The 20,804-nt window shown below is 39.7% G+C and overlaps 1 protein-coding gene across 14 annotated transcripts in view; it reads left to right on the top strand.

The window, feature by feature from the left end:
- The window catches only part of tns1b (tensin 1b), a 154,002-nt gene that overhangs the window by 37,912 nt on the left and 95,286 nt on the right, over positions 1 to 20,804 (top strand). For all 14 annotated transcript variants that reach the window (XM_067516989.1, XM_067517003.1, XM_067516999.1 and 11 more), the window contains exon 2: positions 10,545 to 10,659. In XM_067516989.1, coding sequence (XP_067373090.1) covers positions 10,545 to 10,659 — 115 coding nt within the window. The remainder of the gene's footprint in view (positions 1 to 10,544; positions 10,660 to 20,804) is intronic.

Genomic DNA, 20,804 nt, shown 5'->3' with positions numbered 1-20,804 from the left:
TTCAGGTCCAGTGGTGGACAATATTTCCCAAGAACAACTGCAGGTGGAGTGCTTGCAGCTTTTGGTGAAACACGGCGGAGGGTCTGACATGGTTTGGGGCTTCATGTCACCTGTGGTGATGATACGCTGTAATAACTGCTACTTAATGAACTTATTATATCATAAAAACAAGCCTAAAAAACAGGAATAATCTTGAATTATATTAATAATCTAGAATTATTCTGCTTGTTTCCATGCTAGTATGAATATAAAACTTAGCTTAGCAACTAGCATCAACATATCTTGCTTCTGCAGCTCCTGCAGTCCTGACAGCTAATGCAGCATCAGCAACTCTTCAGTCTACAGGTAGCAATCGCATCCTTTAACTTGGGTTTTGAGGTACCATCCTTGATCTGGACCTGTTGCGCTGTTTTCTCCAGTGGTTTGTTAATGATCTTATGTGTTACTGATGTCCGTCTTTCTGTGTTTTCCGTGTTCTTTGTAGATTATTTTACCTTGATGCTTTAGAGCTGTTAGCACAACTTACGCATGCAATACCTAATTGTGATAGTCCTGTTGCATCTTTAAGACTAGGTTACGTTGGCCTCATTTGTTTCAATCCACATGAATTTGAAAAAGGAGGGATGAGAAATGGGGTAAGTCTTGAGTTGATGAGAGCACATTGTGCAGAAAAGAGGTCAGGCAGTGGAGAAGAGATGTGAAGAAGGGTCATAGGTTATTCGGGCCCTGCTAGCTCCTATTTAGCTGAGAAAATCGAAGAATAGCTGCCTTGTAACAAGGGAAGCTGCCCAGTGGGAAGGGGGGTGGGACCAAACAAGAAAGAGGGGTGTGTTGAAAGAAGCTTGGGAAGTAATTTGCAAAAAATGGATACAAGAGTTCCCAGTGCACTCACCACTAATTAGCTTTGTTTGCTTACTCACTGACTGATTGTGTGTTGCATATAGTGTACACACACACACACACAAAGTCCAGATGGAGAACTGCAGTGGTCACCCCAGTGCATTTGGTTAAAATGTCCATCCATGCATATGGTGTCCCATATGAGAGACGATGGCGTCAACGGCTGATTAACCCAGTTGAGTGGACAGGTCCCGTTTAGTCTTCTGGCTCCATCAGGACCCATAATAGTCTGTGGGTAGAGGGCGTGATGGAGTGTGTATGTGTGTGTATGCTTTCACTAAATGCATTTAGAAACTCCCAGAAAGGGGGGCCAGACTGCTCATGCTTGTCTCTGTTATTAGTGATCTGCGTGGATGTCTGGGAGCCTGCCTGTGCATTAACTTGACCTTCAATATTGTTGTGTCCTCGTTCCATCTCACTTTACAGCCTCGAGCTTTAACCAGTCTTACTGTCCACATGTAGCCAGTTAAAGACATCGGATATTTTCCCATTAGTATGAACCCCCAAAATCTGCGGTTTTAATGCCTTTTGATCCCGATCAAAGGAAATTAGTTGGGTCTGGGCACTGTAATAATTACAATCAGTGGTGCAATGACTGTTCTCTTAAACAGCCTTAAATAGATGCTGAACTGATTTAGTTTAGTTGGACTGTTGAAGTTCAATATGCGAAGTGTATTTTTGCATGGAACAATAGCCGTGTACTGTAGCTCTTGTTTTTTTTTTTTTTTTTACAGTGTATTTGTATTCTGAGTCAAAACCTCCAGGGACATTGTGGAAAGCAGAAGGAGTTTCAGCAATCAAGACTTATTGTCGTACTTAACATACTTTGTGTACAGGACATTCTAAAATGATAAAATTTGATAGATGCAAGTGCAAAGAATTTTGCACACAAGCATGATTGCATCTCTATATGAGGTAATGCATGAAGTGCTGAAAGTGTTTACCATTGTAATCAGAAGTGAAATCCGTGTGTATTTGTGTGTCTGTGTAAGCGTCAGCATGAGTTACACATTTAAAACAGTTAAGGAAAGAATTCTAAACCTAACAGACATGACCAGTTTCTTTGTTGCATGGTTCAGCTGGACCATCTGTCACAAAGAGTCTGGAAGAGTTTAACATTACGTGACACGTCCTGAAGCTGCTCTGTGTGCTTATACACATTTTTTCTAGACATTTTTTTTAAAGCAGATTTTTTATTTTTTATTTATTTTTTGTTACCTGTAGGAGTCTATGATGATGCCGCCGCGATCGACTTACATGATTAGTATAATGTGCTTTGATGTGGTACAATTATGGTAAAATCAAAAGTTTTCCAAAACAACTGCAGACTCCCAAGGGTTAAAAACATGCATTGCCAATGGTAATTAATGTAGAAAGAATTACAATGTGTTACTTCACTATTTATTTGACATAAAAATCAATGTGACATCCAGCTCCAGCTTTACTGTACACCTAGAGAAACAGTACTGCGTGTCATCTTCCATTTGTGGGACTGACTTTTATTTTATTTCATTTCCACCTCACTTGTCTGGTAAAATTAAAACCACACATGTTTTACAATCTCACTGTAATTTCTTGTACATTTTATGACAGATATATTTGCAGTAGGCCTCTGTCCTCAACACAGTTCTGATAAACTCACTCCCCAATCAGTCTATGGATTTAGTAGCCCTAAAGCCATATATTTTATTTGGGATCTGGTTGGTATCAAACCAAACCTACAAAGGGAGTAAATACATACAGTTTCACATTATTAGTGGCAATATGTCAGTGATATGTTGGCCACAAAAATCAATTACTGGACCTGATTTGCTGATGACTTCTGGTTTAGATGCTTGTAAAAAAAACCAAAAAACCAAAAAAACCTTCAATGTAAAATGTGTAGTACTGTACAGCTAAACCAGGCTAATTGAGCAGCTCCGTCAGAGGTTCTTAAAATTCTTTTGAAATTAAAAGTAGCATGGAAATATGCCCCAGAAATTAAAGAAGCTCCTCAACAGCAAAAGGGGGCAACATAAACATACCTCTGTACTGATGAGGTCAACTGTGCTTGCTGCAAATGCTTGAATACTTATTGGATAAATAAATGTGTGGTGAAGGCATGGAAGCTGGAGACCTTTTAGCAGTGGGAAAAAGTAGTGAGCTGATTGGCCAATGTGTCCATGCATGTGTATGTGGTCGGCTTGGAAAAGTCGATGTGTGTGTGTGTGTGTTTGCACATGTTTATGCACAAGAGTGTCTGATTTTTCCTTGTGTGTGTGTGCTAATGAGTGTGAGGCAGGAGATTATGTGGGTCTCTAAGGGAATGGGACTCTGTTCCCAGGAGCTGCAGTGCCTAAGCGGGGGGGGGGTATGTGCACAACCTGACCCCAACTTTTGGGGATCCTGATTGCTGGTCCAAAACGATTTCCTTTACTTGTGGTTAAATGGAAGAGTGTGACGCAAATGTGATGGACTGAGGCCATTTGCATGGAAACGGAAGCAGAAAGTAATTAGCGAAGGGCACATTTCCTGCGAACATACTCACTCGCCTTTAAACCTTTTAATTCTCTGCTCTTCATCTCCCATGTCTCCCCAAGCAACTCCTTGTGTACTCTAGCTTCCCCTCAAACAATACCCTCTGAACGCCGGGTGCATTGCTAATGATCGGAAACAATTAAGGGCTCACAAAGGGGAGTGCCCTGCTGTATTGCTCCACGCCGTATTTACATAGTATTTTGAGGTTAAACGATTTAGACTGAGGACAAGAAGACTAAAATAGACAGCGCTGAGGAGGAGATCTGTCCTTTGTTTGGCCTTGCGAAGAAGGACGTCTCAGACTACTAGCCACAATACTGCGTATTAAAACCTCAAAGTTTAAGGGGGGATTTCAGTTTGGCTATTCCAAGCGCATCATAACCCTCAAACCTCATTTTACTCACTTTACTCCCAGAAATAAAAATGAGACATGTGGAAACACAACAAGTGGCATACCAGTAGTAGATGGCTGGAACCCCCCTCCCCCCCCTCCCCCCCCCCCCCCCCCCCCCCCCCTCAAACACTCAATGTCTGTCCTACTGGATAAGCCTTGTTGTGTGAATGGGTAGAGGGTGGGAGAGTGTGAGGCAGCTCAGGAGTGGTCAAAGAGGCCACTGAATAGACTCCCGGATTGAGACATTCTGCCTGTTTAACACACACCAATGTATAGGTGTGTGTGTGTGTGTGTGTGTGTGTTTGTGTGTGTGTGTGTGTGCTGTACTTGATACGTAGTGAGGACAAAAAAAAGTATTTTCCCAACAGAGTGAGCACATTTTGGGAACTAAAGATATTTTAGCTGGTCCCTACACCTCAAATGAGTTGGGGTAAAGGACTTGGATAGGGTTCCCAAACCAGGAGCATCTACCATAAAGCAGTTTAGTGGCTTATCCCACTATACTTAGGTTTAGTTCATATTTTCCAGAATCAGTAACTTAGGCTGCATTGCTGACTGGCTAACCTGTCAGTATGCTGAACACTGACCAATGCGATCACCGAAATTATGGAGTCACGTTTCATACAATATCTTGATAGGGATATTTTTTAGATTAGTCAAATCATTTTCCTCTTTCAAGTTTTCCATGGACCACTGATTTTAAAACATTCTTTTTAATGACCGGAGGAAGCGTTTATCATCATGCAATGATAATTGTAGCTGCAAAATGATTTTATTCCCAACAGAATTGGTTTGTTTTAAAAAAAAAATTATATCTGCACCTCAGAACAAAGAGAATTGGTCTTCTATTAGAGAAATAATCAACACACTGGTAAATAAACAGTTTCAGAATATTATAACTGAACAAACCAGTCAGACTGACAGACAGACTCTTCTGTCTACGGCATAATTGAACTTAATAATTGTTTTTTAATTCATGTGTGTCACATATAAAGAATAGTTTCTTTATCATTAGATCAAACATCAAGACCTTCTCATCGAGCCACCATAATAATACTGCGATATTTTATGGTATATTCTGAACCTTTTTGAAAAAGGATTTGTAATGTTTTTCTACAGCTTTATTTTTGTTATGTTTTTCTCTATTTTAATCCTATTGACAATTTACCCAGCAGAATGTGTTTACCTTGCAGTTTAACCAAAATAGATATGATCTTATATACTAGGGGTCGGAGAACCCTGTTATATACTGTAGATATGATATGTTGATAAGTTGCTTTATGCTACAGGCCCCCGGTCCTTAAGGCCCACTGCCCCCGCTTACTTTGCATCCATCTTTGCCCTACCCACTGGTGATTATGTGTGTAGGATACAAATTCCCTTTGTCCACCCCCACTCCACCCTGCCTTTGAGGACTGGAGTTGGAAACCGTTGGGCTACAGAATGCATTGCATTGAATAGATTATTATTATCATTATTATAGCAGGATGAGTTTATGTGTGCATGTTTGTGTGTGTGTGCAAGTTTATGTGTGTGTGCACATAACTGAATTTATATTATTAGTAATTTCACTGTTCTATGTGATAACTATTCATTCAGCCTCATGAAGTTGTGAGTCTGTAACAAAAAGGCTGCTTCAACCCGGCAAAAAGAACAACTTAGTTTACCTAAAATGTCTTTTAAAGCTTTATTATGGGAAGTGAAGGCAGAGACAAAAATAAAAAGAACATGTTAACTACAATGGAAAAAAATCTTGCTGCTGTGGAAATGGGCTGATTACATTGTTACACCCCATGTTGCAGAAGTAATTGGATTTGGAATCTAGAAAATTTGTTTCATGAACAAATCAGACGAAGGCAAATGTAGACAGTAGCATGTAGTAGTTTTTCCACACTTATTTCTATAATATATGTTGAACTGCATAATATACAGAATGTATTATATTTTCAGCAAGTATCTTCTTTATTGTACAGCCCAAAACTTCCATTCCTTTGCACTTATTAACTGTTTTTATAATGTGCTTTAAGAAAAGACACGTTGACAAAAGCTATTCAGGAGCGCGTTCTTCTAACACCTTCCTGCGGCTGCATCCTGTTCATACTGCTGACAGGATTGTCTCCTTTTATGTTGGCAGTTGATTCCTAAACAGCCTGCAAGTGAAACCAGAGCATTTTATTTTTTTATTTTTTTGGACACAACAGAGCTTGCTCACCTTTGCATTCCACAGGCATTAGTTTCCACAAAGGTTGGTGTCATGTTGACAGAAAAGAGAAATATTTGAACTACTACAGTAAAACAGTCCACCTAAAACACCACACACTGATACACACACACACCCAGCCATAAATGCATCACCCACTCAAAGTGCCATTAACCCCACTCATCACCCCATGCCAATCCTCTGAAATCCTCATCCAGCCAGCCGGAGCCTTGGCACGCGGGTACCCTGGATAACACTATGTATGAATGCCAGCCACTGCCCCCTTGCCAACATGGCAGGTCCTGCACAACTATTGTCCTTATTTCAGCCCAACCAGATTAAGCTAATCATGTTATGTCGTGGTGAGGCGTAGCCTGAATACGGAATGTACGGCTGGCTGTCCTGCTGGTGCCATGTGGCACTGAAACACAATGCTTAACCTTCACATGGAGCTTAAAAAATACCAGCAGTATCAATCTCTAAACCTCCATATGAGATTTTGAGCCACTATATGGGACAGTTGATAGAATCAAGCAGTAGGCACTGAACTGGTTCCCAAGAGTCAGCATGGGGGAAAAAATGGGGCTAATGCTTCCCCCCTGTCTACCACAACATTAAAACCACCAGAGGATGTTGATATTGTGAGTGATCAGTGTAAATCATTCAGTGCACCATTTTATTGCATACTCTAAATGCTCGTCGTCTGTCTGTCCCTTTATTATGTTAGCTTTTCCTCTAGTGTCATCGGAAGGTTGACATTTTGGTTTATTCAGAGCTATTACCTGCTTACAGCTCCCAGATGAACAGACATCCATACTACAACTCCTGGTGAAACCCAACAACTTTGGTCATCATTAAAATTTTCATGCACCATCATTACTGGGTACATATTTGAACTTGTCCAAAACTAGCAGGATTCCCCAAGTTGCTGCTACATTGCATTTTGTTACACTAACAAATTGGCATTTATCTCAAAGCACCGCTGTGTACACTACACTAAAAGCCTCCCATAGCTGCAAGCTTTGCTCTGGACTCTGGACTCTGGAGTTTGGTTCACAGTAGCTGCTTACCCTCTGATGGGTCTATACCCACAATATAGACGGACATATGCTTCTGTTGACAACATGATAAATATGAAAAGTGAATGCTACATACCTTCTGTTTATGAAATAAGCCACCATTTTAAATTTTTGGCACACGTGCGGTCGGTTCTTTAGGGCTGCAGAAAGTTTGTACAGGCACAAATTTTAACCTGCACGCAGTCGTCCATAGAGAATCTGTCCGGACACTCGTGGACTGGGTAGATGATGTCATGAATACACACACGGAGAGGAGGTGGCCCAAAGTATGAATTGGCCCTTAGGGTGTTTTTGCTTTTTGTGTGGTTAGTTTGGATAGGTCTGAGAATGGCATTTCAACAGACCAATGTGGACGAAAACAACCGCACCAAGACCTTTAATTGGCTGTGGTCTCGTTCTGCTCCCATACAAACGTTGAAGTGGTTCATTTGTAGGGAGAATGTGATTTGACCTGTATCTGGCCCCCAGCAGTGAAACAGCTAATTGACAACACATAGTCTTTACAAAGTGGTCTTGTATGTTCAAGAGTTTTGCTTGGTATGTTGCCAAGAAAATCGCAACAGTCATAAACAAATGTTAATTGTGCAGTTGTTTCATGTTACGCAACCCTTTTTTATTCATAGGAATATTCACCAGGAGACAACATTATCTACTTCCTGTGTTTACTTTTTGTTCCTTTTCCAGATTTCTTTAACCAATGGTTGGACAAGACTTTTCTCACATAACTTGCATTTTAGTTCACTTGAATTTTTCTGTGTGTGGAAGGATATCGAACCAAGGTAACAATGTCGACAACGAACCACGTTGAAAAACTGATTTGGGCCAGAGCAGACAAATTAATTTTTTTAAAAAACACAAATAGTCTGGTTCTTTTTAACCTGAACTTAGCGTGTCTGTTTCTTTTAACGTTGTTCAAACACTCTTATATGCTGTATAAGATAAGATAAAGTTTCTAACAGCAAATAAAATGACCCAATAGTATTATATTGTACTTTGTTCTCTGACACACCTTTTGTCTAGTGGGTTTGCTTTATAGTGAAAACAATAAAATTTTGATTTTAGGCTCTTAGAGCCAATCTGATTGCATAAAAAATCAGTGTTTAGTGGATGTGTGGTTTTAGCTTCCAAGAAGGTGATAAAATATGATTTGGGAAGGTCCAGATTGAGTAAATAAATCTGTGAATACAAAAGCTTATCAGATAACTAAACAAATCTCAGCACTATATAAAACTACAGGACTTCACATTGCTGCAGCTGCTTTCAGCTGCTTTCACAGGACCAGTCAGATAATCTTCACTACTCAGAAAAAGTAAGGGATATTTGACTTTCAGGTGAAATTTATGAAAAATAAAAAACGTTCATGCTACAGCAATATTATGTCATGAAAGGGACATTTAAGTAGTAGCGTGCAATTGTAATTTTTTCATCTCAAACGATTTATTGGAACAAAAGCTAACAACAGTGGCAGGTTTACCAGAAAAAAAAATGTCAATGTCTCAATAACTTGGCAATTGTTGTCATCTTGGTCTCATGATGTCAAAATGTTAGCAGCATGATGAAGAGGACTTTGAATACAAATTGTCATTGAACCAGAACATTAAGTGGTTGATTCCTGGATCAGACACGTTTTTACAGTTAATTACCTTAAAAGAACGGCATGTTATGCAATAAGTACTGAAATGTGCCATTCAAAAGTTTAGAGAAGTTCAAATTAAGTTCACCCGTAAAGATTATAGTGCATTTCACCCGAAAGTCAAATGTCCCTAACTTTTTGTGTGTACTGTATATAACAATAAAAACCAACGTGATGTAGAATTAAACCTTTGTATAATGAGACTTTCTCTTTCACATTTGGATGACACAGTTTGAAGGCTGTTGGTTTGTTAACTGATCCTAGACTGGCTGGAAGGAAACCAGATTGTTGGTTTCCTTTCCTTCTGCTAAGTCACTTCTGAGGACACTCCGAAGCAAAGAACGAAAGAAAGATTGAGGGATCAGAGTGAGCAAAGTCCAACGGATACTCTAGTCTGGGTTATCATTTAGGTATTAGTTCTGCGCTGTGATTGCACACCCAAAGCTGGTTTTCCAACACGTTGCCTTTTAGAATTGATGAAAAATGTATAACAAGTGGTTATAAGGTTAATGTGGTTTGTAGTCTGTGAATTCTTGCAGGCAGGGGACTGCTAGATTTTCCTTACTGTGCCTTATGAGTCTATGGTATCCCCCATATGAACATTCCTGTGCAAAGCTTCCCAAAATGCCAACCACATGGCCACGTTTAGCTCTGTCCAGCAAACACATACACTTAATGGAACCCTCATGTCTGAAGGCCTTCTTGTATCCAAAATAGTTTCTCCATTTGATCCCAGCATGAAACACATAGGCTTTCAGACCTATAGAAATTCAGACATTGTTGTATTTTCATTTTATTTAACAATAAAAATGCTACAGAAAGAAAGATATGCTGTACACATACAATATATACATTAATCTACACTGATTCAGGCAACAAGTCCAAGTTTTCGTATGAATACAGTTTTTTAGTAAATGGTTGCATGTTGGGTGGCTTTATAAGGGTATTTTTTGATTACGTATTCAGTTGACTGTTTTTATTAAATGTCATTTCACTGTGTTTTATGCAAATAAAACCTTTTTTGCTAACTACTTTACTAAGATTCATGTAAAATTAAGATCTGATATGGGCCTGAGCAAATACACCACATACATTTAATTAAAAACAATGTCTTAGTCATAACCAGGCAAAGGGAAATAGTGATGTAGATTTCTCGTAAAGATGCCGCAGGAAGCTGCAAAATCAGTTTTTAACTAAATGCCAGGTTTATAATGTGTCCGGAAAAAGGACAGGGGGAGTATTCTGCACATTACAGGAAAAAAAAAACAGCAGGCAGCACATGGACACATGTTTAACTGGGGTGTGGAGTGCTGGCAAAGTTTTTCCAAAGAGTTGAGTAACCCACCTGCAAGAAGAGAAAGGAGATGACAGGACGAACGTTCGAAGGGGGAGGGAGGAGGAAAATGGTAGAAAAAAGGAGAAGTAGTAGAGATTAGGCTCCTTGTTCTTAGCTTTTGTTCGGCCTGTCTAAGCCCTACAGCCGTTCTCCTTGGGTAATTGGTCAAAGACAAGTTTGAGAACTTTAAACAGAAATAGCTGAACGTATTTGTGCTCTGACTGTGATGCTCTGGATGCTTCTAAGATGAGTGTGAGTATGTATGCGTGTGTGTATGGGTATTGTATTTTTTGCAAATGGCAATCGTATAAAATGTTCCCCTTTAGGAAAAAGGGGGAACACCTGCACTCATAAAATACATAAAAAAAAATACATCAAATTATACAAAATGACTTTCTGCCAAATGCATTCATTCAAAACTCATAAACATTTTAACACTAACATTCCACATCTGTGCTCCTCTGTTTTTGTTTTCTTAACTGCAGCCAGAGGAGTTGGAGGCTCTTCATTCCCATACTTTCCGGGTGAAGACTTTCAAGAAGGCCAAGCAGTGCAGCGTTTGCAAACAGACCGTCCTCCAAGACGGGCTCATCTGCAGAGGTTAGTCATCTGTTTCGAAACTGTCTCCCTTCGGCTTTGGTCTCCTTTCACCCCACTTTAATTCATTTCAAAAAACAGTATTTTCGGAGTAGCTGGACAAGATCATAATCTTTATATGTAGAATCTGTAAATCAGTCGTTTCCAGTATGTCCAGCCTCCAGCAGAATTAGTGCTATAGTTATTGTGAGTGTCAGTGGGGGCATTTAATGACGTATATGACGATGTCTGAAGCCTTGCTGGTGGGACGTACCACGTGACTGGTTCAGGAAGTGGTTCACAATTTGGCACGCAATTCGAAAAGTATTGGACAGTGGAATCCAATGGAGGTTCCCCGCATTTTGTGTTTTCCCTGCATCGATTACAACTGTGGTTTGTGGTTTGCAAATCATATCTCTAGTTATTTCTGAACAAAAATGAACAAAGGTGTTTCCCCAAGTTACAAAAGCAGAATTACTGTCCTCACGCCCTATTTTATCGTTTCCACTTTCCCTTGAGACCATATTTACTGACATCTTGGAAAGTAGATTTATTCAATTCAGTTTAAAATGTATACACAAACCACCGATGGCACTCTAATAGTTTGTCCTGTTTAACTCTTTTTCCACAGTGGGTTCAGTTTGTCCAGGCTTAGTAGAGCAAATGAAACCTTAAGAAGCTTTGACCTTGAAAAGCTTCAATGCTTCATTGAAAAAGGCCTAGTAGGAAGAAGCAAGTGATTGGCTTATTTCTTCACACACCATCTTGGCACGGTAATGTCAGTGCAGCCTCGGAAATTACTGGTTGTCAGATGCTTCAGCTTAAAAGCCCAGATGCCTTGATTACACACTGGAGATCTCTGGGCCTCTTTTAGGCGCAAAGAAAAATGCTAAGAAAAATGAGAAAACTCCTTTAAGTAACAGCAGTAGCTATAGTAGATGCCTTTACGACATTAGTAAGATCAGCTACTATTTTGCTGAGATACTACTTTGAATACACAGTGTTCAATATAGGTCTCAACTGTTAATGAGAAAGTAAACTTCCACCCATGTAAAGTTTGGGCTGAATTACTTTAAAATGTAATATAATATGGACCATTACTTCAAATTTAAACAAACAGCAATTTAATTCTACACACTTATAATCAGAACCCAACTGAGAGCTATGGGCCACTGTGGGAATCAGCAGTAACTGCTTGGACCTGCTGGCAACGCAACTGTCCGTTAGGTTTGAACAACTGCATGATGCCATCGTCCATCACCAATGGCTGACAGACCTCACTTGTGTCCAATCACCTGTAACTTGAGACCAAATCAAAAAAGAGTCAATGTGTCTATATAATTCCTAAATACATTTTTTACAGTTTTATATTTAAGGTAACAAAACTACACAGGGTCAAATGGTATTTTAGTGCTTGTATTGTTTATTGAACCTGCACAGATGCCAGATGGGTTTGATTCAAGCCTAATGTGAAACCTCAAACAATTGCAGGAAAGTTACTGAGATTCAATAATAGACTTCAATGTGATCACTGTGTTTGGGACATTGCTCAGTGTAGTAAAACGTTCCCATGCAGAGAGTGCACCACGAGAGTTAAAACATATCTGAAGAGTACTATCCCGGTCTGCTCAGCACATCGTGTTGCAGTGGAAATGTCTGTGTTGTGACAGATAACGTCAAATGAAACCATGCGGAAATGGTTTGATGTTGGGTTTGGCACGACAGGCTTGAATATTCCCAACTCGACACAGGATGGCTTGAGGGCACAATTTGGAACAACATGAGCGTTCTGTGCAAAATGGCATCATTTTAAATTCTAAGGGCTGTTTGGCAGAATCACATTGTTGTGGTGTTTGTGTGTTTGCATGGTCGATGCTAGGAACTCGGCATTCAAAACCTGTCAATCAAATAATTTCACAGTTATTATGATACTGTATAGTTCCATATCTTGCTTTGCAGCACTATTTTTTTTTTTTTGAGCCAGAGGCAGCTGTTGCTCTTTTATTTCCCACCCAGATTTACCCTGTTGGTGTTGTGAACAAATGGCACCAAATGACCCTTGATTAGCCACCACACATGGGCTGAGCTGTTTGAAATCCTGCTTGTAAGGTAAAAGTTAAAGTTGCCGTCTACTGCTGAAGAGCTCTTAAAGAAGGCATTCAGCTTTCAGCATCTCTAATGGGCCAACTCACTGACCAAGAGCTGTGACTGTGATTGTACTGGTCCATACTGGGTGTCATGTCTATTTTCACTTTTGTGTAAAGCCAGCTGTTATTGGAAGAGAGCACTTTGGCTCACATCACGTACAATAGATGAACAAAGGTGTATACATTTAATTTGTGATCTATAGTGAGTGTGTTATACAGCGTAATATCCTCAGAATTTTTTTTTATCATTACTGTCTTATCAAAATAAAGAAAAGTGCCTGTTAGATTATGAACCAGACCTTGTATTTTTGGAGAAGCAATTATTTCAATGATCTTAATAAAAGTAATCAGCTTAAAATGTCCATGGAAAAGGAACTTTCTCTCTGGGCTTATTAAATAAGGACATTTACAAGAAAATAATCACTGCTTTTCATATATTATATATTAGCAAAAAAGCACAAAAAAGGTTTGTTAGTCAGTTGTAGGTTGTTACTTTGGAATTAAAATGTCATTTCGTTTTTGGTATTTGCTTTTCCAGGAACTGCATGCTTTTTTTTTTTGTACACACAGTTACCTAAATGTTCTCATAAAATGACTCTGGACATCACCTGAGACCATAATTTGTAAGAACTGATTTATAGAAGAAATAAACTGTCATGACAAGACTGCAGTAAAGTCTGCACTGATTTAATTTACCTCAGTATGCTTCTTTTTGCCTTGTGATGTCTGCACTGGCTCACGTGTAAAAGGAAATGGAGTGTGTGGGTTTGTGTGTTTGTGTATGAGTGTCTATGTTGTCTGAAATTGACTAAACGGTGTAAAATCTATGGAGGTCCCCACTTTGATAGGTAGACTTCTCCCTGGGCTGCATCTTCCCTCTTGGCAATAATGTTCAATACTTATGAAATAAGACCTTAAATAAACATTTTTGCTTTTTCGAATTAACCATAAAAAGCAGTCTGCACACTCCTGCTCAGACATAGTACACCAAGTACTGGTTTTCTCTTTCCCTGCGTGTTTTTATGAGTTGTTCAATTCCCATTTTGAAAGGTATAGAAGCATCCAGCAGAAGTGCCCAGGTTCAGGGTGAAGAGATGCAGATGTGGAAAAATAATTTTCATCACCCCCCCCCAGATTACCAAAGTAACCTGTTTTAAAATAGCTACCACTGTAAAGAGGCTCCAGCATAATGCAGGGAGACAATATGCCATTATTGTTGGCATATTTTGTGACCCGCAACAATGCATTAAGTTACATATGAAGCACTGAAAACCTGTGAACAGACTGAAGATGATTCATGCAGGATCCAGCTGCTCCCACGGTCACACGGCTCTTCCTCTCTGCTGCTCTTGTTTACCAACATTCTCCAGTCACATGGTCCCGTAATGACATGAGCATTTGAACTTCCTCTCCTTTCAGCAGTTGCCAGGATACGAGGTGTTGGTTACTTTGACAATGGCGTGTTGACGCAGGCCAGGGCTGAAGTTTTCCAGTTTCTTTGGTTGGGTATTTTAGGCCTAAAACACAGGAACTGTTTTTTCTATAATAACAATTGAATTACTTTATGAAGGTTAATCACTTTATGTTTTGACCAAAAGTTTTCCCCTAAGCTAAAGGGAAATTGCTCAAATTTCAGATTATTCTGCTTCTCACAGCTGCAACTTTTAAGCTTTGTGTGACAGCATATAAAAGCCCTCCTAGCTTGAAGAAAAACAATTTTAAATCATATCTATGAAGTTGTTCTATGAATCATTTATGCTTTTATTTTATAAGAAGGGTGTAGTTCTTCTGTCATGGAGGAGACCAAAAGGGTCCCCTGTGAACACACTACAATGACAGGTGTGTATATGTGTGTAAGGGAGAGTGAAGGTTTTCACAGCTCTGTTCTTGACAGCTGAGCTCATTGGGCTGGTATGTAACAAATTCCAATGAGGGTGAAAACACACACACACTCACACACAGAATTGACTACTTATATAGTATTTGTGCACACACACACACGCACAAAAAAACATGGTTCTGCTTTGTCATTAAAGTTAAAATGTACAACACCAACACTAAAGTGCGAGGGACAGGAGTCATTAGCCCAAAGGGGAACAGATGGCAGGAGATGACCACTGGTTTTCTGATGGCTGGAGACTGTCTCCCAAACTAACATCATTATACTAATCTGCGAAACTGAGCAGAGCATTGACAGAGGACAGAGTCACTGTGCTGTCAGGGGGAAGGGAAGAGAGAAACTTTTACACTCATCTACTCACTGTAATGTTACTGTCTGACATGCTGTTGTATAACAGGACACATCTGGGCTCACAAAACAGTCTGAAACTCTTCATTAGAAGAAAAAAAAAAAACACTAAGTGATCGAACTTTGGTTTAAAGAGAATCTACATTAAGGAGTTGAGAACAAATGTAAAGGAGCACAGTACCCAGAACGGTATCAGAGGAGTTAATGCAGTTAGGGAGTCACCTGTTGGATTAGTTGAAACATTACAATTGAACTCTATTTGAAACTTGACTTGAGATTGTTTTCCTAAATCTACTGTTTAGTTAAGATAAATGTATGTAATCAAGTCAGATTTAGTCCTAAATCCATCTTGGCAAAAATCTAATCGTATTCTTTGTATTGATTTGCATTGTGTTTAATTATATTTAGTAGCAAACTGACACTGAGGGAAAGAAAACCTTATGTCTTACTGTGTTTTGCTCCAGCCAAAATAATTTAAATGGAGGGATCTGATAACTCTGACTGTACATCAGTCAGCCACAACATTAATACCACCCAATGGTAATAATATGGAAAGGAGACAGCATGGGAAAGTGTTAATGCTGGATATGACATACAAATGTCAAACACACGCGCTTGCAGTACATCCACAACATTAAAACCACCAATATCAATAATGTAGAGTTGTATGCATGAATTTAATTTTTTCAAATTAAACATCTGCTCTGCTAAATTCTTCCTGTATTAGTTTACTTCTTTGCCCATTGACTGTGGCTTGATGTTTTGTCTGCAACTTTTTCACTTGGTTTCCATCCTAAAGTAAATTGCGTGGACAAAGCTATATTGAACATGATATTGTTGTTTACATTATTGACGGTGTTAACAATGCAAGTGATTGTTTATTTATGAATTAAAGTTACAGCGTGCCGTTTTGTAGTACTTGTACTTTAATAGAGTATTTCCATTTTAGGAAGGGTTTATTTTAGTCTACCATAATTGATAGGAAAATATTGTACTTTAATTTCAATACATTTATTTTAAAACCTTAATTACTTCCTTTTTAACATGAAGATTCTTACTTACAGTAACTAACACAAATGCTATAGTATGGGTAAACCATCAGCTTAAACGTTACCAGCGACACCATTTTTCTTCCACACCAAGTTCCCAGGTGTTGTTGGCTTTTGTTTTTCATTGAGTACTTTTGTTCGCCACAATTTTGAGCCATTACAAGACATTTATCACATGACATTACATTTATTTTAGCTCCACGACAATTCAAAATTGTACCTTTTAATACATTACTAGTTACCTTTTCCACATGTGGATTGTTAAAATAAATAGAATGAACTAATAAATTCGCATTTACTTTAATGGTCGAACCAGCTGTCAGTAGAAAGTGGTTAAAATCAGCTCCAATTTTACCAGCTCCTTCTGTTCCAACCACAGCCTCTAAAGTAAGGCTGACATTAGTGCTTATTTTCTTTCCTATAATTTGAATGTTTGCCAAATAAATCTGGACTGGACTTAAACGTGTATGTTATCAACAGGATCTAATATTGTTTCAAACACACAGTTTTCTTAATAGACTGCTTGAACTTTATATATGTTCAACCTGTAGTTAGTTCCTTCACTTGAGTGAAGAAGTAGTACTTCTGCTTTGTAGTGGGGTACTTTTAATACCAAGTACTTGCATTAGTATTAAGTCTGCGTACTCCTACAATTATTGAGTGCAACCACCAGGTGGCAGTACAGTCCTGTGTCGCCAATGAAACAGATGCATTTGTTAGTAGAAACTACATCAGCTGCTTATGTCCAAGAGTAAATGTATAGCACTAACGCTGATCCTGAACGTGTACTAATTGTTTAATCCATGTTTGTCAGGCTTTGTCTCATATTTACATGTTCATTTTCTGTGTTTTGGTAGCTACAGATTGTATCAGAGGAAACGACTGTTTCAACCAAAGTTTGACTAATACTCACAGTGACATGAAAACAGACAGAAAGGTAAATAAAAAGAAGTTGTGTTTTGTCAGAAAGAAGCAAACACACACACACACACGCACACACAGATGTGCATACACACAGTGAGTTAATGGGAACTTTTGCTCAGGATCTTTTTTTTTTTTTTTTTTCTCTCCTGCACTGTTTTCGGGAATCTCCCATGTTAAAGCCGTAGCAGCTGGATGAAGGTGGGGCTTTACCCACAGAAACCCAACACTGGCAGGGATTCTAGCTGGAGAAAATGTGTGGGCTGAAGCATGACACCCCTGTGTGAGTCAAATGAGGGCTGGTGATGAGAGCAGCAACAATTGCAGAGCAAGACTGAGCGTTCGAGTCAGTGTGTAGGTGAATGGAAATGTTTGGAAAAAGAGGTTTAGAGCTCATCAGCTGTTTAAAGCCAATTCTTCGCCATGTTGCTATGGTTTTCACTTCCAGAAAGTACTTTTTGCATGACTTAAAAGTTGGCTTGGCGCTACAGCGTATATACTGAATCTTCGGCTGTTTCATATGTTACCACCTCATTAAATGGCAGTTATTGGTTGTTCTTACACCCATAATTATTCCTCAGTCGGGTAAACAGCACATAGCAGTAGATCAGAAGCGCATATCATCAATATATGTTAGAATTAGACCCTCTTAAATGTGGCAGGAGCAGTAGTCACTGTTAAGGAATGACACAGGAGGAGGTTCAAGTGGATGGTTGGGCTGAAAAATCAGAGTTGATCAGATCTAGTTGTTCTTTTTGCCTAAATCTGCTTTGGGATAGCAGCCTACGAAGGGAACTAGGAGGCTGAGTAGGGCCACCCTAACCCACATAATTGCTCCCGATAACCACTTGACAAGGTGATGTTTTGCAGCGCGTTATACACAAGGCACACGAGACATCTATGCACCCATTTCTGCAGCTGTTCTGTGGTGTTAACAGCGCTGCTAAGATATGGAAGTGTCCGTTCCTACTTGCTTCGGCAATACATTTGTGAAAAATATTCACCATTTGATTTTTATTAGGCCAATACTAAGATGTCAGGTGGCTGGTTGTTGATCCTGTTTTAAATGCTGTACATGGTAAAATTGCTTGGCCGGTGCAGGTAATGCACACATTACTATGTACTCAGTTCTGTAGTTTTTTTGTCTTTCTCCTTAACATCATTGCACTACACATGACCTGTTAAAGCAGGAGTGTGATTGAAACGAACAAAAATGTGTGCAGAGATGTTTTTTACTGTAGGTAGCTAATAACAAATTGTTCATTCAGACTCTGGCTTGTGGAGGCACGCAGGAGTGTTGTTTACTACCTGTAAATGGAGCTTAAAGGATAAGACTGGTAATATTCTGCATTTTCTTATTTTCATCACGTCGTATGAATAGACCAAGCCAATGATGCATTAGTGTGTTTCTCAATACTGTTGATGTGCCTATACCCTCTCTGGTAATCCCCACACTAAACCACCCTCTGGCACTCAGCCTGGTTCCCCCTGATTTCTACTGAAGACACAAATCTTTAAAAACAAGTCACGAATATGAAATGGAATTTATCTAAATGCAATTTGACTAAATCATTTACTTAAATAACTGTACATCACAGATTTTATAAGAAGTCCTTCAACCTTCAAACTTTACTCCCATTGACCCACAGAACTGTTTGTAAAGTAGTGTCCCAACAGGACACTCTTGACATTTCTCCCCCTTTGCCTCCAAGCACCAAAATGGCGAATCTCTCTCAATGGTGCCTAAAAAAAGTTACTATCTTCCATCTACAGTATTTCGACCTAAACACTCAAACCCGTTGGAATAAACAGCGCAAACATAGGGGTTTGCTTTCGGTTAAATAACATGTTTAGGTGTGAAATTGGGACGTGTTAGAACAAATTAACAAACTCTGGCCTCTTGTGGGAAAGAACCATCCAACCAACCTAACCAACACTTTCCTGTGTCTAAATACCTGGTAACTGTGTTATGGTCACTACAGGTGCTCCATGTCTCCCCACAGTACTATGTACATTTACTGTATGTTGGTCTGTTTCACCGGCTTTGACCTACCTTAGTTGTATTTTACAGGAGGAAAGTCTCTTATAAAGGTGCCTTTATTTTTGATAGTTTTCAGCTGCAGATACAGTGCTAAGAATGTGTCTACAGCTACAGGGTGGTTTGTGTGGCATCGCTATTAGTTATTGAAATGAATAGTGAGGTTGTACAACAGTTGGTTTTTAATCATTCCTGATCGATTCCTTAAGTAAGACAGAAAAATGTATTTACTGTATGTACAGTACATATGACGCATTGTGAATGTTAGTACAGTGTATGTACACGTGCTGGTGGTCACATGTTTGTGATTGTGCATGAGAGGCAGGCAGGAGGAAAGACGGATGGAGAAAGTGAGAGGGAGGGGAGGGGTGAAGAGGAAATTCTCCAGCCCTGCCCTCTGATTGTGTGTAAGGGGGTCCAGCCCAGGCCTGTGGGAGTACGCACTCATTCCAAGGGACCAAGGGAAAAAAATTCACCCAGCCTCCATAACATCCCCCCTCCACTATTAGTTCCCCCTCCTCTCATGTTGTACAACATACCACAGACCCAGAGTCAGATTGCCACTAGTGTTCCACGCGGCTCATCATCTCGTCATCCTCCTCCCCGTCCACCGTGTCCTCTCATTTTCTTATGATTGATATGAGCAGCTGTTGCACCCCCACTTTAATATTTATCATGCATCATACATGTTTTTTTTTCCTCCTGCATCTCCACTTTGTCTTCTGGTGTCTTCTTCTTTCTCCACATCTCCCACCTTTCTCCACATCTCCCGCCAGTCTTTCTTCCCTCCACCAGGAACATTTCTGCTCTGTTTATCCTCCAAGGCTACAACTTCCTAACAAGGTAAAGCCTAACCCAAGCTCTCTGGCCTGCACTCTTTCACACCCAATATGGAAGTCCTGCTTCTTCCCATGTGGCCCGGGAGTGTTGTTTACCGGGGACTCACGTGGTGGGACTGGGACTGGACATCATCCTGATGAACAGGCACATGGCTTCAATGCTTGTTAAGCAAACAGCCACATATGTTTGAGTTTCCCATTCACAAGAGCATTCCCAGTAACTAGTGTCACATGTAGTGTGTCAAAAGTACTTTCAGCACTGTGGGTTCAATTTATGATGATGGAAGTAGTGTATACAAATGGTTTGATAAAAAAGTTAGAGTATTGTGTAGTATACATAATGAAATTGTACAAAAGTTAGCAAATAGTAAATACAAGTTATACTTTTTGATAATCACACAGTAACTGGTACACAAAATATCAGAAGGCCCTGCAAACCTGTTGTCCGTTCAGCCATTATCCAGGGGGGGGGGTTGGAGCCTATCCCAGCTGTCACTGGACAAGCGGTGGGGTCCACTCTGAACATGTCACCAATTTATCTCAGGGCCAACACAAAGAGAAATACACTGACACACAACCATTCACACTCACATTTAGTCATCAGTGAACATGCATATCTTTGGACTGTTGGAGGAAACTGCAATACCTGGAAGAAACCCACATAAACACAAGGAGAACATCAAACTCCATATAGAAAAGGCTGCAGCTGGCCAGGGATTCTAACCGGGGACGCTCTAGCTGTGAGACAGTAGTGCTAACAACTCCACCACTGTGTTGCCCAAATCTTTAGTCCACAAATTTTCGTCTATGTTGCCTATAGTTCTGTTTTAGGACACTGCAATCAACCCAATTATCATTCTTAGTTTACAGTGTTTGGAAAAATCATGTAATTCCCAATTTAAACCTGACAGCAAGTTAGCCAGGCCA

Source organism: Channa argus, chromosome 9, assembly GCF_033026475.1.
Source record: "Channa argus isolate prfri chromosome 9, Channa argus male v1.0, whole genome shotgun sequence".
NCBI lineage: Eukaryota > Metazoa > Chordata > Actinopteri > Anabantiformes > Channidae > Channa > Channa argus.
Note: the sequence above shows the minus strand (reverse complement) of the source record. Positions and strands in the feature narration are given on the sequence as shown.